Source organism: Bombina bombina, chromosome 4 (assembly GCF_027579735.1).
Source record: "Bombina bombina isolate aBomBom1 chromosome 4, aBomBom1.pri, whole genome shotgun sequence".
NCBI lineage: Eukaryota > Metazoa > Chordata > Amphibia > Anura > Bombinatoridae > Bombina > Bombina bombina.
In genome coordinates, this window is record NC_069502.1 from 192,452,212 (window position 1) to 192,478,105 (window position 25,894).

Below are 25,894 nucleotides of genomic sequence, written 5' to 3' on the forward strand. Positions count from 1 at the left end.
AACTTATTCTCCCCATAGACTTCAATGGAGAGTGCAGAAGAAAAAAACCTAACACGTATCGCTTGCATGCTTACACGACAGGAGATATTAATATTTCACATGGTAAGCAAAAATAAAAGTATTGCGGAGCACAGGTAAAAAATATACTAGATATCATATATTAAATATGAAGCACGAAAAAAAGGAAAACATTAAAAACACTTGCATGTGTAGTAATACAGTAGGTCTGATCATAAACCACACCACCTGCACATTTATATCTAACATCTCTCTCTGATAGGTGCACAAGACATCATATGATATAAGCATATATTAGCATATATTAACCCCTTATGTAGCTCACTAATAAATGTAGCAACTAGTAAGTAATTAATATTCAGTAAAAAGATAATCTGCTCATACTGACAGGAACACAATTTATAATAGGAAGTGAATATACTGCAAGAGAAAAAATATATATTGTATTTATTTATTACATCTACTGAAGCAAAAATACTTTACTTGACAGGCAGATAATCAGTCAACATATACCTAGTTATATAAATATTGGTTGTATTGTTTATTATAATACAACTCCTTGTCCACCCTTCTGTCAAACAAGGCACTGTGAGGAGGAAATATGTCTCAGAAAAGTTAGAGGACCCCTCTCAATGACAAGTAGGTCAGCACTTCAGCATTCATCTCAGTCCATCAAAGAGTGGAAAAACATGACTGAGAATTCAGTGTATTTGGGAGGGATTAAAGCTCTAGTATTTTGGGAGTGTCTTTTGCTTTCTCGTAGTGGTGAGGAGGGTAATCTCCATATGTGATTTTGCATGAACTCTGACCATCTGATCAAATAAATCAATTGACACTGAATAATAAATAGTTTCCAAAGCCTTGAACAATAGGATATTGCCATAGATTAGTAGTTCAGCCACATTGCCCCCCCCCACATTACTGTATGGTTGACAAACACCCTGGTTTCCAAACTGAAGACAGGGACTGCCTAGACATGCTCCCAAACCTCTCAGCTCTTCTATGCCTCTAACTGCCAAGATCCACTGCTCCCTCCCTCAGACTGAGTTTCCAATCCCAGTTAGCATCTGGAAAGCATTGGCAGGTATGAGAAAAATGCAAATTTTTGAAAAATATAAGTTATGGAAATGCTAATACAAAAGTACATTCAATGTTCTTCCATCATTTGAGGAAAAAGAAAATCTCTTAGCAGCTGTAACCAAATGGTATTAAAAATTAATTTGCCCATGCCACCTACACCTGTGATTGACTCACAAAGCCATGAAAATATTGGTTATCTATGTCAGATTTTTCTTCATGGTTTTGATCTTTAATATTTTAACATTTCTCAATCATTTAATATAACATTAATTCCATCAGGTAATTTTTGTATTACTGTGATATTAAAGTAACCTATAATAAATTAAGCTAAAGAGCTAGGAATTATTACAGGAAATGATAACTGACTTTTAAGCATCTCTAAAAAAAAAAGTCTAAAAATACAAATTAAATAAACCAATTATATGCCTTTGTTCTTTGACAATATATACCCTTGACATACAAAGGCACATTATGATATACTGTATATTATTAAATATTCATGGTTAATTAAAACATGCATGCATTTAGTCGTGTATTCCTATTTCAAAAGATCACACCACATTCATTTTGATAGAACCTTAACTTTAATTACTAATTTTAGCATTAACATTTATCATTTTTGTAGAACATGATCTTTATTAATGGTTAGGTAATCAATGATTAACTTAATCTGTGACCTCAAGTGTGCACCGACTTTATATCAGAGCATTACTTACCTTCATTTCAATTTGTTTTGTGTCAGAGTTTAAGAAAAGCAGTTTTACTCGAGTTTTTCCATCATCAGAAGATCCCTTAAGCTGGGAAAACTTAAATCGCCAAATTATATTCTGCAAAACAAATAAAAACATGCCAAAATAATAAATATAATTTTACAAAATGCAATGCTGATTCTGATTTTTAAACTATTATTAGCACATTGTTATATCTCTGAAATAAGTTGAATAACTGAAAGAGATATTAAAAACTAAGTCAATTTTATAAGTATAGTATAGAGGTTATCTTCTGTCTCTCTCTAGTCATAAGTACCTCCATGTTGAAATTTAGCTAAACCTACATTTCAGTGCTAACGTGTTTGCACATGTTAGCAACTTCCTATCAGATACTTGCAGCGAAACCTAGGTTCCAAAATTGCACACCCATAATTAGAGAGAGGGACGTGAAATATGTTTAGTATTAAATTTCCCTTTAAAGAACAAAAGAGAATGTATACATTTTTGTATGTTGAATTTGTACACCAAGCATTTTGATCATATTATATGCTCAATATTATTACTGGTAGATAACCCTTTATCCACACCGCTTGGGACCAGAAAATGTTTTGATTTTGGAATAGTTTGGATTTTGGAATATATGTTTATTCACATCTGTAAAATAGGACAGTTTGGAGAAGGGATTGGGCCAAGTGTAAACAATAATATTTTCATGTCATACAGTTTATACATGTAACTAAAGGTATTTTAATATTATTTTCTAATATCTTTGTAAAAATAGTATCCTAAGAAAGTTAGTACAGTACTGTTTTAAATAAATATAGTCTATTATTTGCATTTTAGAACACACAAACCAAACCAAAGACACAGGCAGAGAACATTTTGACTTACATTCTGGGAAAATTAGACATTTTTGATATTTTTTAGAAAAAAAAATATTAATTAAAAAGTTTGGTTTTCAGAATGTTTAGATTTTGGAAATCCAGATTTGGAGATTTGTACCTGTATACCCACAAAGTTTTGTTTGTGCTTCATTTAAATATCAGTGTATTTCATGAACTATCAAATCTAAAGGCCAATATTGACTAAAATCAAAATATATGTATTGCCATTAGCAATCACTTGCAGCACATTAATATTAAAATATTAGTTATATTGAGCACTAACACTAGCTCAAGTCAAATCCATAGCATTCTTATTCTTGCACTCATATTGCAAGTTGAAAGTTAAAAGTTATCACTCAAGCAAAAGTCTAAGGCGAGCTAGAATCTGGCATCTCAGAGAGCTTGTTCTGGCTTTTCCTTGAGCACTAAACATACGGTACGCTAAGCCAAGTGTGCTAAAGGTGATTCTCTTCTTTCTGCATGTATTATGTCTCCCTAAGAGAAAAAGATGCAAACAGATGTGGACTCCTTTCTCAGTGTGCTTAGAGGAATATGGTTACACCTCATTGACAATGAAGGACGAAACTATCATCTAGGGTTGCCATGTTCCTTCTTCAGAAATAATTGCCTGGAATTTCAGCGCTTGACTTACCTTAATAGGTGGGATAAGACTGATATAGTACTCTGTGAAAAAGTTCACTTAACTTTATTGCTTCCTGTTACTAATAAAGTTAAAGGAACAATACCATGGTGGTGCTGCTGTGTTTGTGGATTTTTCGTTAAGAGCAGTGGCTCCTCCAGCTTGCACATCGTTAGCCACTGGTGCCGCCGGTGAGAAAGCGCATACCAAGACTTCATACTCCAAGAGGTGACGTGCACATCCACACACGCATCTTGGGAGGTACACTTTGGAAGAAAGAAATATCTACATACTCCAAGTGGTGGATGAAATTCTAGAGGCATACAGTGGTATTCCGGATCAACCAATTACAGAGGACAGAGCATCCCTTCCAGTGCGGCAACTTACCTCATATGATTGAGGTAAATTCTGGTAAGGGCATTCACTGCATCTATAGATTATTCAGACTGGATCTCCAATGACTTTGGTTCCATATACTTTATGAACTCTGGCTGTTTATTAATAATTGTATAAGTACACATATCATTTGCACATTACACCAGTTATAGTAGGACTTGTGAGCGCTGTTAACCCCTCTTGTACATTCATTCTAAACTGTTACATCAACGGCTCACCCCCGTGATGTTCTAGTCCCTAATAGCTGCCATCTATTTCCTTTTCCCTAACTAGCGCAGTTTGAGAGTATCGCTTGTTTTCAGGTTAGGATTCCTGATCTGTAACATTTTACTTGTTTGCTATATATATATATATATATATATATATATATATATATATATATATATATATATATATATATATATATATATATATATATAGGCAGAGTTAAAGTTGAAATACAAACTTTTGAAAATACACACAAGGCTACTCTCATTAGTGATACACAAGAAAACTGGTTATCTAAAATTAAATCTTAAATAGACAAATATCAGATAGATTTAATAACCTTTAAAAACAGGAAGTTAGAAACTGTAAATCAGGACTATAAACAAGGCAAAGTTTATAAATGGCTAACTACTACACCTGACACAAGAACCAGGAGGAGACAAAGACTTAGACGGGTCCATTTTGATACAGTAGACACAAGTGGGGGAGAGTCCACGGATACTGATAGGAACCCTGCCAATACTTCTCTGACCCCACCTGGTTCATATAGACATCAAAATCAATTTGCTGCCCATGCATCTAGAGAACACTCCACACCTAATCACCATTTTTTAGGGGTAACTACCCGCTCCCGGGGTGGGGGCGGCATAATAGACCCCATATTAGGCGGGTGGGGCATAAGACATCGACCCCCAAGACATCCACGACAGAGGACATAGTAATCAACCTAAGTACACATACCCTCTCTGACAGTGAACGCCAAGTTTTAAATAGAGGACTATCTTTCGTGCCTAGCACAGCCCTTTCTGAATTTGACCTCAAACTGGACCTGTATAAATTGAACAAAACACTTAAGATCAGGGAGTTTTTTCAAAACTCCACATCTAGTTCAACTAAAACACAGGTAGAACTTAAATGTAAAATCCCCAGCACCTTTGAACCGACTAATAGTAGCCAGAGTACCAAAACATTTGTCAGACTAGTCACTCAAGATCTTGAAACAGCCAGACATCAGTCCCTTTGGACACATAACTTGTCCAGGGAAGAACGGCTGGCGATAAAGACCCTCCAGGATGACCCATCTATAGTTATCAGGCCGATAAGGGCGGGGCCAGTGTGATACTGAACTATAGAGACTATCGAGCTGACATCCTGACTCAGCTGACTGACATACAAACCTATACTAAATTGCCTAATGACCCCACTATGAGGTTTAAAACACAAGTGGATGCTTTGATCCAGATGGGTTTTGAACAGGGCTGGTTGTCCGAACATATTCGTGACCTCTTACCCAAAAATACCTATCCTATATTCCATCCCTAAGATACACAAAACATTGGACCATCCACCAGGCCGTCCCATTGTGTCGGCAAGGGATTCCCTGACACAACCGGTAGCACAACTGGTGGATATACTACTACAACCTGTAGTTAGGGAAATAAGGTCATACATCATGGACACAGGTGACTTTATTCGGAAGATACGGACTGTTGACGTCCAACATGATGACCTATTGGTCTGTTTGGATGTCAACAGTCTGTATACAATTATCCCCCATACCGAGGGCCTTAAAGCAGTTCAGGAACACATCACTAATAACTCTCTCTATGAAGGTCCACCGGTTGAGTATTTCCTCTCCCTGATTGAATACTGTTTGTATAGAAATTACTTTAGATTTGAAAGTAAGTTTTATTTGCAAACAGCTGGTACGGTCATGGGTTCCTCCATGGCCCCCGCATACGCCAACATATATATGTCTCAATTCGAAAATCTATATCTGTGGCACACTACTAATTCCGCAGTAGTGTGCTATTACAGATATATTGACAACATCTTCATGGTGTGGCGGGGGACCATGGAGGACCTACAAACTTGGTTTGAGAAATACAACATGGCCACCAGTAATGTAAAATTCAAGATGACTGTTGATAGACAAACTATCAACTTCCTGGATCTGACGGTCTTTAAAAAGGCACACCAACTGGGTACCACCTTATATCATAAACAAACTGACCATAATTCCATACTGAGAGCAGACAGCTGTCACCCTCCTGCCCTTTTAAAGGGCATAGTCAAGTCTCAGTTCATAAGAACAATGAGAAATAATTCAGAGATGTGTACTGGGGTCTCCCAACTGACAGGAGTGGGAGAGAGATTCCGTGAAAGGGGGTACAAATCCTCGATTATCCAAGACACCATGACCACAGCATCTTCACTTACTCAAGATGAACTGATTAAGCCTACACCAAAGAGAGATACGAGCAATAAATTAATTATGTCTACCACATTGACTCCAGCCACCATGAACACGGGACGCATTTTACATCAGCACTGGCCCATAATGGCGTCTGATCCAAAATTAACATTCACCTGACAGTTACAACCCATGGTGGGTTTTAAGAGGGGCACCAATCTAAAGGACCTCTTAATGCGTACTGATCAGAAATCTAGTTACATTACAGGGGCCACTATAAATATCAAAGGATCCTATAGGTGCTTAGGCTGCACAACGTGTAATGGCCTAGTTAGTACCAAAACCTTTCATCACCCACACACAAACAGGAGATATGTGATTAAACATTCCACCACGTGTACCACTACACACGTAGTGTACCTCCTCTTTTGCCCATTTTTGTGCTTCTATGTGGGTAAAACTACAGGCACGTTACGTGAACTAATGGCAAATCACAGGCATGCAATAAGATCTGCATTGAAACAGGGAGACTCCGAACAACCTGTCGCACGCCATTGTGCCAAGCAAGGCCATGCTGTTTCTTCCATACGTTACATCCTCATTGACCACATACCCCCATTGGACCGGGGAGGGGACAGGAGCAAGACATTGCTTAAACGTGAAGCCCAGTGGATCTTCAAACTTGGAACTATACATCCAGGTGGATTAAATACCACCCCAGATTTTAAAAATCTTGTCTGATCCCATAAAGTAGTGCTACATACTTGGGGTACAACCCAGGGTCATTGTGGCTATGTGTAGCTTCCAGCCCCATTGCCCTTATGAGTAGTGGCAGCTGGTCGCTTACGACACATCCGGATGGAGGTGACAACCCCCACCTTGGTTGTGGAAGCCTGGCCCCAGAGGTATAATTACCTACTTATGCACCTTAGACCTTTCATTGGGAATCTACTAAATTACCTCTAAATATGAAGGAGTAACAAGATGGACTATCTTTATTTGTTCATACTTAGTCCCTTATGAGTTGGCCTAAGTTATCTCTCTATGTATATGTGATAATGAGGAATATATACCAGATGTAAATAAGATCTATTCCTACACATCATCATGCATTGTCTTAGAAAACGTGATAAGGCATCTTTGTGAGATAAATTGGGGCATCCATTTAAGCTTTGGATCGTGATTATAGATATAAACACATATTTCTCTCTATAGCAGCCTGATAATCTATGTCTTTTTGAGAGTTCACTGTAAAATGATGTGAATATATCTATTGGGCTTAGTATTTGCATATGGTCATTAATAAACAGACAAATTATGGCATAGATATATTAACCGCCTTTTGGTAATGTGAAATCAATTTGCGTCCAATCAGTCATAGCACATTACCAATTTCCCCACATTTCTACTGGGAAACATATTTATACATCGTTGAAAATAGATTCTGTGGGTGTACAGTCAGAAAAGAGCCCACTTAATATTTGCAGTCATTTAATATTATCCTATTAACCGATAACAAGCACAGCAAGAATCACCATTTCTCTGTATATAAATCTAAACTTATACTTATTTATGTACATATATTATTGTCTTTATTTATGCACAAATGTGACTATGAATGCTTATCACTTATCGCCACATATATTGGTGTGCTGCACTATGTGAGTTACCACAGTGTTAAGACACGACTTATGATTGTTTACCATCACCATGGTTACAGTTGCCATGATAATGTGTACACACAGTGACACTTGATCAGCCGATTAGAGATAATATTACGGCGATCTAAGGAAGATTTTTAACATACCTAAATGTACATTAGCACTTGCTTATTTAGCACACATTATACACTATTATGTATGAGTTATTACATGTTGACGAAATATACAACACTGTATGCTCAATATTATAATGCTGCGAAACCGGAAGTGAGACTACATCACTTCCGGTAGGCATCACCACTGTGGAACGCATGATGCGTTCCACACTCGATATTTGGCGCACTTTGGGAGTAACACTTGTTTGGTGAGAATTGTTAGAAACACTATAAATTGTTTGATGTTTGCTTATGTGTTGATGCTGATGAAGGGGTTGTGAACCCCGAAAACGTTCCATTAAAGAATTTTGTGGAAGTCCTGAGAGTGCATTTGCTTCTGTTACATGCTACTTATATTTGCACCCAGGCTGTTGTCTCTTGGTGGGCTGAACTGGAAATTGCTTGGATATATATATATATATATATATATATATATATAAATGTATATATAAATATACTGTATATATATATATATATATATATATATATATATGTATATATACTGTATATGTATATTCTTATTAAAAAATGGAGATAGAAAAACACCTCCAGGAATGTTATAATGATTACTGTCTCACTACTTTGGATTAATCACATTTTATCAGTCACAGGGGAATGTAATCCTTTATTGCTGTACCACACAGAAACCTGGCAATGTGTAATGATTATGTATTTGGAATAAAATGTTACCTGTGTTTAAAATTTAAAAGAGTGCTGAATTCCCTTTCTGTAGAAAAGAGGATATGGAAAGTTCCCAACTTGAAGCTACAACTCTCCCATGGCACCAAAGGGGTATGTAATACAAAATCTACAAAGAATTGGCTGCTTCCATCCCAAATGGGATTTAGAAGATGCCAATTCTGTAATGCATGTAAACGAATGAAAAAGGCACCGAAACTATGTAACAAATTCCACTCAACAGATCGCAAAAAGAATTATGATATGAATCAGTTTATTACCTGAAATAGCAAAAATGTCATTTATATGCTACGTTGCTCATGTGATTTGGTTTACATAGGATGTACTTCTAGACTTCTGAAAACTAGACTTAATGAGCATATTTATAACATTGAGAAAGGGTACCTAAATCACACTGTGTCTGCGCATTTTGACAAAAAACACAAAAGGAGAATAAGTGACCTAGAATTTTTAGGAAAAGTGGAACAAAGTTGGAAGGGAGGAGATATACAAAATTGTTTGGGACGATTGGAGATGAAGTGGATACATATTATGGATAGCTTCATACCCAACGGACTAAATAAAGATTTTGAAATACATAATTTTCTGTGGAAAAGTATTAGTTTCCGTGGATATGTAATATATATCACAGATGAGTTGTTCTTCCTGTGATTTCATCCATGGGAGTATAAGTAACCTCTTCGGAGATAGTGGTTGAACATATATCTATAAGTATTGTTTGGGACGATTGGAGATGAAGTGGATACATATTATGGATAGCTTCATACCCAACGGACTAAATAAAGATTTTGAAATACATAATTTTCTGTGGAAAAGTATTAGTTTCTGTGGATATGTAATATATATCACAGATGAGTTGTTCTTCCTGTGATTTCATCCATGGGAGTATAAGTAACCTCTTCGGAGATAGTGGTTGAACATATATCTATAAGGGTTATGCATACAGTATAGATCTGTATCACCATATAGAATACCCTCATATACAGTGACATCGAAAATTATTAAGCATCACGTTTTGTACACTTTCACATCCTCCAATCATTAGGCTCATAATTTATACAATAGTAAATATGGGGCACTATTACATATTTCCAGCTGTAGACAGACATTGGCAATAAGTGATATCGCTATACAAAATATGTGCAGTAATAATACCCGTAGCAGCTGTCAGATCGTTTGGTTACAAATAGTATGGGGATGTCATACAGTAGGCAGTCATAGGCATAGGCTTATAGCAGATCTAATATGACCTCTGTTAGCTATCAATCCTGCTTGTGAATAATGCATTATGATATTTTTAAGGTATGTGATATAATTATATGTTTGCATCAAAATCAACTATGAATTTGTCCTTAACTGCAATATATGTATATATAATGCTAGAGGACATTAATCACCATCGACTCACAGCAAGGAGAGTGGTAAACTTACAGTAAAAGAAAAAAGTATTCCTGAACATTGTGACACAACGCCCTTTTCCAATATGGAGGACGGTACATCCGAGTTCCGGTTTGTTAATATATTGAGGTATAAAAAGGGAACATGGACATGCGCACATCATTCCTTGAAAAAGCTGATCCAGCGAAACGTACGTCGGAACTGTTAACATTAATCTCTCAAGTGTGTCTCTACATTTGCATGCACACCTGGGGGAGGAGCGACTCACACTGGTAACAAGGGTGGACGGTTTAGCGGTTAAGCTTCTGCTTTCCTATCCACTAACATCCTGTAAGGGATACTGTGCCTTTAATTAATTCTACCTGTTAATTGGGTAAATCCCCTTTAAATAGCAAGAACAACTAAGCATCATTGCTTAGTTATTCTAATTCGTTTCTACGAACACCTGAGTGCCAAGCCTCTTTTCCAAGTTCAGTAAGCTGAATCTCTCATCTCTGCACGACTAAGCTGTGTCATTACCAGCTCCACTACAGGACAGGATTCCTCACTTACCTTCCTTCAACTTACTGGAGATTGAGTATTTCGACCTGGCAAGCTGTACTTTACTCCTAATCCTTAAACAGCAAGTATTTACATTTTACTTTGTTTATTGCCTTCCATGCAGTATTGAACTACATTTCCCAGAAGGCCTCTGGACTAAAACCGGAACTTCCTGTTAAACACAAACCAGTGTCTCACAGCACAGCTCAATACCAGAGTGCTGACAGGTAAAAGGATTAACTCTCTGCTGGGGAATAAGGGATCAAATTGAGACATTAACAACTATCTTTGCCTAATACATTTCTGGGAAACTGAAAGCATTTCAACATCTCTGCTTTATCGATGTATTGTGGAACTGTTTAATAAGACTACTAAGCCTTTATACTTTATAATATTCTGTGATAATCAAACAAATGTATCTGCTTATAATTGTTCTCCTCAGTTGTTTTTCACAAAAGGATAGCTAAGTTAAATTAGCTTTCATTCCTGATATTTGATACTCTGAATTCCACATCTATTTGCCATTTCTTTTTCTTTTATAAACTCTATCAGAACCACATTAGTTTTGGTTCTTATGACACAATCATTCTATATTAACTCACTGCTGTATCAGATTGCCTTAAAGAAATTGGGTACTCACTACTAGCAGTGATACAAACATATTATAATATCTGTATTTTGTGTTCCTTTATTGGATATTCCTTACACATCCAGTATTTGGGTAATCTCTTCTGAGTAATAACGCATATATTGTTGCTCATTTGTCCTCTGTGAAAGGTGTTCTCTGCGCATTTGTGATGCTTTTTATGCTTTTAATAAATACTATATTTTATCATATTTGTGTGAGAGTAACTGTTTACCCACCAGTATAAAGTGGGTGTGCGCATTTCCCTGAGCTTGGTTAAAGCTCCAACCAATGTGAGTAATCACTCGTGAACAAGTGTATCATATTTCCTGAAAGTCGTTACAGAGTTACACTATGTTGTGTATTTTGTCTCTTTTTCTTTGAGAGCACATAAAAGAACACGAAAGGCTGGAGACTCTAAAGAAGAGCGAACATATCCTTATATATGAACTTTTATTCATTATTATATGTTTATATTATCACATTTATTGCACATTTTTTATTTTGTGATACTTTGGTATATTTATTTTATAGAAAAGAGGCTATATCTATCCTCTTAGTAACTTCCTTTTTTAAATTTGACATATATATATATTCGGATCCTAACGAAAAGAGATTTTTAACAATGATGATGATGCTTCTCCCTTTCTGTTCTACTCTTCCTGTTGTTTGGCCAGGAGAGAACAGAAAAGAGGGTGGATCTGAAGGAGGGTTGTTAACTCATATGTTGAGAATTACAGCATGGACCTTATGGTGACTATGATACGATTTCAGCCTTAAGACTGGATCTCGTCCAATGTTTCCTAGAAGGAAAGGTGGGACAGAAGGGTGGATCTGAAGGAGGGCTGGTAACAGAATCCCGTATAGGCATGGCAGGAGTGAGCTGGGTGAGATTGAGGGAAACTCCCAGCCATAACAGAAGATCGACACTACAGTAAGCACGAGAGGTGAGAGCTTTGGGGGAAACATAAGTAATAACCCTTTTTTCAGCTTCTTGGGAAGCGTTTATATCATTACGCAGTTATTTGATAACAATTAGTGCTTTCATTATACAGATGCCTATTATGTATAAGATTGCAATTATTAGGCCAGATTAGGAGTGGAGAGGTATTTATCGCTCTTGTGCTTACTCTGCTAGTAGTAAGCTTTCTTCTCGTCGGGAAGCGCTCATATTACAAGTTGAAAGTAAAAAGGTTCCGTTCATGTGCTAACCCGATTTGCACAAAATGCCAAAGTTAGAATATCGCGATCACATTGACGTATTCCCCCATAGAAGTGAATGGAGGAAGAAATCTCGCACATATTCACAAGTGCACTAAGCTAATATGAGAATATAAATATTTAACATTCCAATGTTCTTCACATAGCTGAAAATTTTCTATTTATTGATAAATACATATGTTATTTATATATATATATGATTGTATTTTGGTACAACATATATCTATCATAGATAGAGGTCTCAGAATACAGTATACCAACGAAAAATTAAACCAGGGGAGAGGTCTCAATTAAAATGTCCACTTTATTGGATACTGCATATAAAATCCAAAAGGCACAGTAGACAGGTACTGCAACTAATGCGTTTCCTGCCTCAAGGGCACTTTATCAGAGCTGGAAAACAGGTGTATCTACCTGCATTATATCGTAACTGGAGGTGTTCGTCTAAACCAATCACATTGCATAGTAAGTATACATCACAAATTGAACATATTAAACCACCACCTTATTACTCATCTCAGAATATAAAAAAAGCATTAATATCTTTTATGTACAAAAAAAGATACACATAAAATACATATTAAAAACAGAATTGAGTACCTTATTAATAACCAAATCTCTACCTATTATATTTGTATATGTATATAAGGTAGGACATAAGGAAAAAAGGAAGTGGGAACAGAGGGATTAGAATAAATAGTAACTCATTAAGGGCTATAATGAATATAAATATAAAAGTTAAATGCCAAAGAAATTCATAAGAAATGCCAACAAAATGTGAAGCCCCTCAATTAATCGATAACCCCCACAAAAATTCATATTAGTTGGAAAGAGAGCCTATCTAATCTCAAAATTCATTTTAGTTGGAAAAAGAGCCTAACTAATCTCATTTAGTTACAAATGCCATTAATCTAGCTTCTATCAATAAATAGCTTTATATTACTTATTTTATTAATCCTCAATGGTGATCCTGTCTTGAATGTATAAATCCAATAGACTTCTTTCTTACTCAATCTCAAAAACCTATCACCACCCCTGACTCTAGGTTTAACATATTCAATACCTTGAAAGCTAAACATTTCAGTTACTTGTGTGCTTGGCAAAATGTTTATCCACCAGTGTCTTCTGGATTTCTGCTTCTAGTGACAGTAAGTTTTCCCTAATTCTGTCCTTAAGAAGCCCCGAAGTGAGTCCTACTGTCAGGTTTGTGCGCACCTGTCCCTTTAATTGCTGAACTTCTATCAGCCTCCTCCCTATTTAAGCCTCTTCCTGCCTACCATACAGTGCTTAGTATTGTTCTATGTGATTCTCATTTGACACTGAGCCTCCTAGAGTGAATTTCACTACTGATTCTACCGCACATCATCTGTTTGAATTTAACTGTGAAACGCTGTTTCACTTTCAGCCTTCCCCCTACAACTCCTACCGGACTTCGCCTCAGTTCTCCCTCAAAGGTCACCTTGTGAACCGAAGCTGTTATTTACCAGTTTAATCTGCCCTTCCACAGAACCGGAGTAAAAACCTCATTTCAGCTGCAGTCTTCGTTCAGCGGTGACGTCACACGCTAGCCGCTTACTTCCTGGCTTCCACCCAACGCTGTGCACAGCTCGTTACTCAGAACAGGGTAAACCAAACTTCAGGACAAACTCCGGTAAGACTGCATTTTGTTTCACAAGTACTTCTATGCCTGATGTTCACATTATGAAGACTTTTAGCGCATATGCCACACGAAGTGTCCTATCTAAGTTTACTACATCTCTGCCACAAATGTTGTTATCCCATTGCTGCCTGTTCGCTCCGTTCACAGAGTTTAGGCATATTAACTATTTGTCTGATACAAGGTTTGCTTAATCTCTGTTATCTTCTCAGGATATCAGGTTAGTCTTCCTGCTGCACTTTTTTAGTGTTCACAGCACAGGTGGCAGCTATAGGGAGATTTGACCGAAGTTCCTGTATATAAAATCTAGTAAACTGTTACTTCTGGTATAACATTGTTGCACTCCAAATAATATTTGTTGTACCTTATCGTAACATCTTGCTACACACCAATTATTTTCTCTACTTTCATTTGATACCCAGCAGTTGTGGCCATTAAACTAAAACAGCTCATATCTCTTTTAGATATTATCCCTGAGCGTGACATAATACTAAGCCTTATACCTCAAAATGTACCCAGCTGGGATCAACGCACACATGCAGACCCTGAGCCAGAGGGTTGATGTGTTAACTGATGGACTCAATGCCCTTAAAGTTGAAAATGACACCCTAAAAGCTTACATAAGGGATGTTGTAGACAAAATAGTACCTATCCTTGAGCCACAAGTTAGTCCCCCCGAAAAAATTTAATGGCGATAGGTCTCAGTACAGAGACTTCAGAAATGCCTGTCTCCTAATGTTCTCTCTTAGACCTCATACTTACCCTAATGACAGATCAAGGGTCCTCACCGTTATCTCCTATTTAAGGGGTGAGCCACGTACCTGGGCTAACTCCTACTTCGAGAATAATGATACCATATTAAATTCCTTAGAGGATTTCTTTACAGCTATGGGCCAGCTATATGAGGATCCCTATAAACAAATAACAGCAGAAAATGCAATGAGAGGTCTAAAACAAAAAAAAAGGGTAGTTGAAGAATACATCGCCGAATTTAAGAAATGGGCTAAAGATTCTCAGTGGAATAACTTATCACTGAGAAATCAGTTTAGATTAGGTCTATCAGATGCTATAAAAGACGAGTTGTCAAGATCTGAGCTTCCCCCAACTCTCGAGGAGCTAATGGCTCTCACTATCATAATAGATAGACGTATTAGAGAAAGGCAAGCAGAAAGATCTTATCAGGATACTTGTAACAAAAAACAGAATATACCTTCTGCCTCTAAATCTGTCCCTGAAGCTATGGACATAGGTTTTCTTAAAGGCCCCTTATCCCAAGATGAAAAAACCAGGAGAAGAACTAATAATCTCTGCCTTTACTGCGCCTCTGACAAACATACAGTGAGAGATTGTCCTTCCCTCTTAAAACAGAACAAGGGTAAGAATAACTTTCCACCTTACTGTTTAACTACCCAACAATGTTTACACCCATATTTGAATATCTCTCTTCTCTTACAGTGGGAGCATCATCGCCTCAACGCTTCCGCGATTATTGATTCCGGAGCTACAGCCTCATATATTGACAAAAACTTTACTCATGTAAATAAAATACCTTTAGTGCAAAAAAGGTCTCCTGTGTTTCTGAGGGGTATTGATGGGGAACCTATGTCAAGTGGGCCAGTAGAATTCCAAACTGTACCTTTGCTAGTTGTTACAACCGGTGACCATAGGGAGTATATTTCCTTCGATGTGATTACATCTCCCATATCACCCCTGGTCTTAGGTATTAAGTGGCTTACTACACACAACCCTCAAATTAATTGGTCCGCTTTAACTCTCTCTTTTAATTCTAAATATTGTACAAGCACCTGTTTTCCAGCTACTGTTTTACACACATCTGAGCTTAAACAGGAAAATCCTATCCCTGAGGTATACAAAGATTATGCAGACGTGTTTAGTAAAACAGAATCTGAAAACCTTCCCCCACATAGGAAATACGATTGTCCTATTGAGATCTTACCGGGCTCTGAGATTCCCTGTGGACATATATTTCCTCTCTCAAATCCAGAACTCATCCATTTAAAAAACTATCTCGATGAAAACTTAAAGAAAGGATTCATTCGTCCCTCAACTTCACCTGCTAGCGCAGGAATATTCTTTGTAAAGAATAAAGATGGTTCCCTCAGACCTATAGTTGATTATCGACAACTAAATAAAATTACCATAAAAAACCGTTATCCTTTACCTCTCATACCAGAACTTATAGAAAGATTGGAAGGTGCAAAGTTTTTTACAAAACTAGACTTAAGGGGAGCATATAACCTCATTCACATCAGATCTGGCGATAAATGTCTGACAGCGTTTCGGACCCGCTACGGGCTGTTCGAATACGTCGTCATGCCATTTGGGTTATGTAATGCCCCCGCAACTTTCCAGCATTTAATTAATGATTTATTCAGGGATATTTTAGACGTCTACATTGTCATTTACCTAGACAATATTTTAATCTACTCAAGAACTTATGAAGAACATATCACACATGTTAGACATGTTCTATCCAGGCTCAGAGAAAATCACCTGTACGCTAAAGCAGAGAAATGCTTATTCAATTCCCAAAGTGTAACTTTTCTTGGGTATGAAATATCTCCATCAGGAATCCGAATGGAGAACAATAAGATCGAAGCAGTTCTTAATTGGCCTATTCCAAAGACCAAACGTCAAGTTCAGTCCTTCATGGGCTTTGCAAATTTCTATCGCAAGTTCATAAAAAATTTTTCTAAACTTGCAATCCCCCTGACTAGCCTTACAAAAGCTAATGTACCATTCAAGTGGACGGAAGAGGCTCAAAAATCTTTTGATCTCTTCAAAAGAAAATTCACCTCAGCACTAATCCTACATTTTCCCGACCCAAACCTTCAATTTGTGCTCGAGGTAAATGCCTCCAACTTTGCTATTGGAGCTGTACTATCCCAGAGGGAAAACATCTCTAAACCACTTCATCCCATAGCATTTTTTTCCCGTACCCTAAACGAAGCAGAAAGAAACTATCCCATAGGTGACAAAGAATTGTTAGCTATAAAATTATCATTGGAACATTGGCGTCACCTATTGGAAGGCACTAAGATCCCAACACTCATCTATACTGACCACAGAAACCTGCAGTATTTGAAATGCACTAGAACCTTATCCTCTAGACAAGTAAGATGGAACTTATTCCTTTCACGTTTTAACTTTTTGATTACATATCGTCCATCCGGAAAAAAACAAAAGGCAGATGCATTGTCACGGATAACAACTGAATCCATATCTCCCATAACTGAGCAATCTCTTATTCCAATGGACAAGTTCTTACTGTTCACCCTCGACATGGTTCCATTATTAAAAGAGGAACAAACTAAAGATTCTACAATACCACTACATCTTCTACAATTAAACTCTGATGGTTGTTACTGTTACAAATCCAAACTGTACATTCCACCATCTCTCAGATCGACCTTGCTTCACTCTGTTCACGAGTCAAACTTAGCAGGACACCCAGGTCTTCACAAGACACAGGACTTAGTGAAAAGGAACCACTGGTGGCCAGAAGTATCCAACAACGTTAAAAAACATGTCCTCTCATGTCCCATTTGTACTGTCTCCAAGAGAGATAAACATCCACCTTATGGATTACTACTACCACTCCCAACTCCAAAAAAACCCTGGACTGAAATCGCATTGGATTTCATTGTGGATCTCCCACTGTCGTCAAAAAATACCACTATCATGGTAGTGGTGGATCTATTTAGTAAAATGTGCCACTTCATTCCCTATACTAAATTGCCAACTGCTTCAGAGACTATTCATCTTCTCCTCAAACATGTCATTAAGCATCACGAACTTCCAACTTCCATACTCAGCGATCGTGGAACCCAATTTTCCAGCAAACTTTGGTATCATTTCTGCTCAACCTTCTCAGTTGAAAGGAGATTGACCACTGCATACCACCCACAAAGTAATGGTCAAACTGAGAGATGTAACCAATGGCTTGAACAGTTTTTACGACTGTTCTGTTCCTCCCAACAACATCTCTGGGCTGATTTCTTGCCATATGCTGAGTTCTGCTACAATAACACTCTTCATTCCACTACTGGTCAAACACCTTTTTTCGTTAACTACGGATTTCATCCTAACTTTCAGTTACTACCTTCATCACAGAGTGCTTCCCCAGTTATCTCTGACTTGACCGCCAGTATTTCCTCCAACTTCAAAGCTGTTGAAGCGGCCATCAACGATGCCAAACTGTCGTACAAGCGATACTATGATCGTCGTAGAACAAGCCCACCTGTTTATTCCGAAGGAGACTTGGTTTGGCTTTCCACTAAAAATCTAAACCTCAAAACACCTTCAAAGAAGCTCTCTCCTCTATTCATCGGTCCTTACCCAATCGAACATGTTATAAATACCAATGCTGTTCGTCTCAAATTGCCGAACACCCTAAAGATTCACCCGACATTTCATGTCTCCCTTCTTAAGCCTTATAGAGAAGTTAGGAATTCTACTGGTTCGGTTACTCCTCCCCAGCTCACTATCGACCCTGAAGTCGAATATGAAGTCAGGTCCATCCTTGACTCCCGTAAGCGGAGGGGTCGCTTAGAATATCTAGTGTTTTGGAGGGGTTTCTCTCATGACGAGGATTCCTGGGAACCGGCTACCAACATTTCTGCGCCTCGTCTCATTGCTCAGTTCCACCAGAGGAATCCAGACCGTCCGGCATCTTGAGCACCTGGAGTTGCTCCTTGAGGGGGGGATCATGTCAGGTTTGTGCGCACCTGTCCCTTTAATTGCTGAACTTCTATCAGCCTCCTCCCTATTTAAGCCTCTTCCTGCCTACCAAACAGTGCTTAGTATTGTTCTATGTGATTCTCATTTGACACTGAGCCTCCTAGAGTGAATTTCACTACTGATTCTACCGCACATCATCTGTTTGAATTTAACTGTGAAACGCTGTTTCACTTTCAGCCTTCCCCCTACAACTCCTACCGGACTTCGCCTCAGTTCTCCCTCAAAGGTCACCTTGTGAACCGAAGCTGTTATTTACCAGTTTAATCTGCCCTTCCACAGAACCGGAGTAAAAACCTCATTTCAGCTGCAGTCTTCGTTCAGCGGTGACGTCACACGCTAGCCGCTTACTTCCTGGCTTCCACCCAACGCTGTGCACAGCTCGTTACTCAGAACAGGGTAAACCAAACTTCAGGACAAACTCCGGTAAGACTGCATTTTGTTTCACAAGTACTTCTATGCCTGATGTTCACATTATGAAGACTTTTAGCACATATGCCACACGAAGTGTCCTATCTAAGTTTACTACATCTCTGCCACAAATGTTGTTATCCCATTGCTGCCTGTTCGCTCCGTTCACAGAGTTTAGGCATATTAACTATTTGTCTGATACAAGGTTTGCTTAATCTCTGTTATCTTCTCAGGATATCAGGTTAGTCTTCCTGCTGCACTTTTTTAGTGTTCACAGCACAGGTGGCAGCTATAGGAGATTTGACCGAAGTTCCTGTATATAAAATCTAGTAAACTGTTACTTCTGGTATAACATTGTTGCACTCCAAATAATATTTGTTGTACCTTATCGTAACATCTTGCTACACACCAATTATTTTCTCTACTTTCATTTGATACCCAGCAGTTGTGGCCATTAAACTAAAACAGCTCATATCTCTTTTAGATATTAACCCTGAGCATGACACCTACGTATTGAAATTTACAGAATTTACAGGTAATGAGATAAATAACATATGTGGAGTTATAGATGATTCTATCTCTAATCTTGTATGTATTCCCTATGTTTGTGGAAGTAATAGTCTCTTCAGCATTATTACAGCTTTTACAATGTCTCCCTCCACATTTATAAAAAACAGCCTTCATAGATAACCAATTCTTATTACTCATCCTAGTGCTAGGTGTACGTACCCCAAAATTCCTTGTGACCTTGTAACCTATAGTTTCAGATCTACGTGACACAAAATTTCATTGGCTAGAAATTGTCTTTAGATCTTCATCACTCTCTAATAATGGCAGCCTCTTCTTTATAATTCTACAAATATCACCAAATTGTCTGCTATACGTAGTGATGAAATTAATACTTCCTCTTACTGTATTGGTGCTGATGGTATATTTTGATAGATTACCTCTATTAAACCCAGAGACCTGTTTAGAAAGACTTTTCAATAGCTGTGGGTCATAACCTCTATCAATTAGACGCTTCGTCAGTTCATTTGCATGCTGCCAATAACTTGCCAAACTAGTAAAATTTCGCCTCAACCTGACATATTGCCCCTTGGCTATACCTCTCTTGAAATTATAGGGATGTGTAGAGTCCCCCTCTAAATATGGTATAACCAGTTATCTCTTTTCTATAAACTTCTGTATAGAAATTGTCATGACTTAAAAGGACATCCAAATAAGGCATATTCCCCCCAGAGGAATTGTATGTAAATCTCAGGTTACCATCATTGCTATTTAGATGTCCCAGAAAGTCATTCAGCACATCCAGAGTACCTTCCCATACTAGTAATATGTCGTCTTTATATCTAGTATGGAATTCGATGTTATTCCTGAAGATATTTTGTTCACCAAATATCGCTGTTCCTTCAAATCAACCAAGTACAAGTTGGCATACGAGGGGGCAAATTTTGGCCCATCTCAGTTGAATGAAGTACTTACCATTAAAGATAAAATAGTTATGGGTACACAGCAAAAATAAGATAGCCTCAAGTATGTAAAAAATGTGGTCTTAATCATAATCAGAATATCTTTCCAGCATTCTTTTGACTGAAACAATACCTAGATTGTGTGGAAAACAGAAGTATAGAGAAACAGCATCTATAGTAGAAAAATGTAACCTTCTTTCTACTCAAAATGTTGTAATAATCTCAGCAAATGTTTTTTGTCTCTCAAAAAGCCTGGTAACAATTGTGCTATGGGCTGTAACTGTGCATCAACCCATTGGCCAAGTATTTCACCAAGGGAGCCAATAGCTGAAATAATAGGTCTCCCTTGGGGATTGACTAGAGATTTGTATACCTTAGGTAAGAATTTTAATACTGTGGTTCTAGGGTATTCAACGTAAACATATTCACTAGTTCTTTTGGTAAGAATTAAACTCTCAACTCCCAAAACTAGTAAGTGTCTAAGTTCTTTTTGAAACTTCAAAGTGGGTTTAAATGTAAGTTTCCTGTATGTATCATTATCCCCTAGCTGTCTATAACCCTCAGTCAGATATGATTATCTGTTGAGCACAACTATCGAACCCTCTTTATCTGAATTGACTACCAACAGATCAGTATTATGCCAATTATTATTATTATTATTATTATTATTATCCAATGCTCGCATCTCTTTCTTACTCATATTGTTATGAATACTTTTTATTTTTGCATATAGAATCTGACAGTAATATAAGATCCCGTTCCAAGATATAATGGAATACTTCTATTACATCATTGCAAGCTTTGATAGGATAAAAAATGCTACTTTTCAATTCTTTAATAAATTGTTGTTTATTACATCTCCCCAGATTACTTGATTCCTTCTGTAAGTCACATAGGGATACAATGTCAAATAAATCACCAAAATTAAAGTTTTCATTGAGAACCGATACCCCCTGTGACTTAAAGAACCAGGTTCATCTTCAGTAGACAAAGCATTAAGATCTCTAAAATTCCTTTTTAGAGTAATCTTCCTGACAAATTTATTAATGTCCAAGATTGTATCAAACAAATTAAAGTCCTGGGAAGGAGAAAAAACCCAGACCCAGAACTGTCTCTTCATATTCACTGAGCTGTATGGAAGAAAGGTTAATTATCTTTAATTTTTGCAATCTTCTTTTTCCACTATGTTCTGTGACTTGGATATCTTGGTGCTTGGGCCGCTGTTGTATTTAGCGTCATTTCTTGCACCTTTTTTTCTTTTAAACCTGCCCCATTTTATGGCCTTGCTCCCAATTCTCTTTCTGAGAAATCTTTTGCCATTATTGGGGTAGAGGTAGTTGGAGCATTAGGACTAACAGATGTATGTGTTCCAGAATCATTAGTGGAGACTGTGCTCTCAAAACTTGAAAAATCACTCTTTTCATGTTTTTACTGTTATTGTACTTTTTCTGACCCTTCTTTTTATTTTTATTTTGTGTTCTTCTTCTTCCATAATCCAATTATAAACCACTGCTAGGTCATAATCATTGCAGTCCCTCTCATATTTCCTATATTTCATATCAGAGAGTTCTACATTCAATTTCTCCAGCGTATCTTCAAGCTGTTTCTGGAATGGCACAACATATATCTATACCTCAGAAAAAAACCTATATAAGGAATAGGGAAAACAAAGAATGCTCTTTTGGCCCTTAAATTTGTCAACAAAGGTTAAAATATAACTTTTACTAATGTTTCAATAAAATGACACCTTTAATAATAATGTGGGAATTGATTATTTAGGTGTGTCAGAAAGAAAACATTTAATAACACAACTCTGTTGAAAAATACTTGTTGCAATAAGTGTGAGCAAGAAATTGCAATGTTGCAAGGCCCTGAATAGGGTTTAATGGGATATTATATTTGGTTTAGGAAAGATGTGGTTTTAAAGTTTTATAATAGAAAGAGCCTCTAGTTGGGATCAATGCCCTGTATCCCCTATATTAGGGTAGAGTAACTGTTTTGTTTGGGTCATGGTCCCCTTCCCATCCTTCCCCCCATATCTTGAGCAACAATATAATTAAAGCTAAATTAGTTCTATAATAATAGTCTTCAACAACAGAGTGCAATTAAAAAGTAGAACACATGCCCCTGACGCGGTCGCATTTCACTTTACGCTTCCTCAGAGGGGTGACCCCTCTGAGGAAGCGCAAACTTACTCACATAGCCCCTTTTTTATAATGCCATGAGCACTGCCCCTGAGAGTGTTGACTTGGTTTCTCCTGTTTTGCCTGGCGAAGTCTCGATCATCAATGTGTCTTTGAAATGTTATCTAGATAATTATGTATGTACACAGGATATTTGTTTTTCTATACTAATAGTATTATAGATCATACCCATGTATCTTATTGAAAATGTTAACATCTATCAAACAATCTAAGGTATCTAAGTTCTCCATATCATCTGCTACATTGTGGTCATTCATGATCAGCTTCAACTGCAAACCTTTAATGAGAATTATTTACTATATATATTTGTTACTGTATTGTGATTTTGCTGATATTTATAAATACAATTAATATTAAAAAAGATTCTATGTTTCAGTCATATCATAAACAAGATAAGGGTCTATCATTAATTCAAATGTACGTGTACAAATGGGAAAATCAAGCAAACAAAAGGTTCACTCTAACTTTCATAAATTGAGCTGTATAATTAAGATACCTAAAGTGGGACCATTAAAAGCTATGCAAAATGTAAATGTATATTCAAATTATAATTATTAAGGGCCATATTACAAGTGGAACGCTAAATATCGCTTTCATGAAAGCTATATTTTTACTCCACTGTGACTTTGCATTCGCATTGCACTCACAAGAGCGTGCTTCCAAAGGCTCCTATGGTTGCCTCGTTATGATGCATCAGAACCTAAGCATAGCGAAGGGGGTAAGTAGCTAAGTGATGGCAGCAATTTAATTTAGGTTTGTATATGATATTATACACATATATTTATGTGTTAATATGTGTATATGCACATATAATAACACATAAATATATATGTATATAAGCATATACATATATATTTACAGGAAACACACAGTTCCCATAAACCACTATCTAAAGGCATTTTTCAGTGCTGTTTTTTTTCTAACACCCCACTCCCACCAACTTTAGCCCCAAAATACTGCCTAGTTATTTTATTTAAAAAATAAAGATGCTGCTATCTTTAATTTTTAATAAAATACATTAGAATGTATTGTGGGGGCATTTGGGGCACATCTATAAAATTAACCAGATATCTGATCTCTGGTTAATGTTATAAGTGCTAATTGCTGCGGTAAGCTCTTGGTAGCAATAACCAGCCACTTGTAATGGCTGATTAATTATTGCTTGCCCGCAAACGGGCCAATTTGCCCATTTTCGGGTGTGCGATAATTCAGCGCTCCATTTGTAATAAAGCCCTGAATTTGTAAAGCAATAAATCCCCAAACTTTGGGAGAAAAAAACCCACCCAGCCCTTCACCCGATTTCTTGTTGGAAAGACCTAGTCCATTTTACATTGCAAAATTTTCTATCCATTAAATGTCTCAATGATTGCTTTTTTATGCTATATATAGGTGGAATATATTTTGAAATTGGTTTAAAGCGATCTACTTTTGCTCCCTGTATAAATAGCCACATAATTTAATTAATGTTTATTTGGTTATCCTGTGGATAAAATCAAAGAAAAAAATGAATAAAAAATACATCTATTTACATACTCAATGAACCTAATAATATTATAAAATGAATGCTTCAAATAAAGTAAAAGAAAACTATGTCGTTATCTTTCAAATGTCTAAATGTGGATCAGTCTGTTTAAAATAAATACCAGAGTATCACCCGGGAAAGTTATCTGTTATATAAAGATAAATACAATAAATTCCCTCAACTGATGTTATCTATTACATGAGAGTAGCTGTTGAACACCTTTACATAGATTCGTTATCTTAGAAATGTAATTGTGTCTTTTACATAGTGCTTCAATTGATTACAGTTTAGTACATTTGTTTTCTTTTCAAACTTGTATTGATATATTATTTGAATATATAAAAGAAAAAAGAAAACTATATCTGAAAGAAATTAATAAAAGTTAATACATTTTAGAGAAAACCCTAGTAAATATTTTTCAATATCTGCTCACTTTGATATTCCAGGCTGAGATTTCTGCTGATGGCTGTCAAAGAATACTCAGTTAAAGATGGACACAGGTTGTCCCAGCACTATATCTTCCGTCCTACATACATTCCGAAAATAAACTGACAGCTCCACAAATAAGGTAAGGCAATAATAAAGTAAAATTGCTAAAGATATTACAAAAAATATTTGATTACAGTTATGTACATGATTTATCGAGGTTATAAGATAACATGGTGTAATGAAAACTGACAGATTTACAAAAAATCCAGAACTTTTTTATTTTTATTTCAAGGTTAAAGCTATTGGAATTTAACCTGGATTGTTTTTTGATGTTTAGTCTAATAAAGGTTAACTTCAGATGAATCCATGTGAATGCAAATAGCCTGCTGATATAGTCGATACGAGTGGGAGAATCTTTGTGTGTTGTTTTGATATTGACTTGTTTACTCTCTTTCTGACCTTTTTCTCTATCAGATTGTTTTAAAGCAAATGGAAACAAAATATTTTTATTTAAGAATATTATATAAAAGGAAACATATCAATTATGCTCGTAAAGTGGATGTTTGCATACAAAATGCAATATAAATATTAATATTTCAAGTTTTTTTTCATCTTTATAAAAAATAATTTTAATATATGAGGTGAAATTATTATGTTGTCAAATTGGATATCCATAAAGATAAATATATTATTTGCGAAATGGAATAAAGGGCTTCCTAGAGGTTTTGATCTTAATAAATTGAGGGTCATTTTAGAGACAGAGAAGCAATTTATTTAAAAAAGAAATACAGTATTTACCTTGCATGTTTAAAATGCAAAATTGAATATATGTGATTGCTGTAGAAAATAAACTATCATCAGTATGTCATGAGTAAAGCATGATCATTATCTTCATCCATTTGATGTTAGGACAATTTTAAAACAATGTGAGCCAAGATGATTGCCTATTTTCTGCATTATTTGTTTGCATATGCAATAAAAATGACATCCAGGACAGCAATTTACCACCTCTGAGG

General features: G+C 36.5%; 1 protein-coding gene across 1 annotated transcript in view; it reads right to left on the minus strand.

Moving 5' to 3' along the window:
- Positions 1–25,894, minus strand: part of SNTG2 (syntrophin gamma 2) — an 804,523-nt gene that overhangs the window by 26,066 nt on the left and 752,563 nt on the right. Inside the window, 1 exon segment of the mRNA XM_053711340.1 lies at positions 1,815–1,925. Within this exon segment, the coding sequence (XP_053567315.1) occupies positions 1,815–1,925 (111 nt within the window).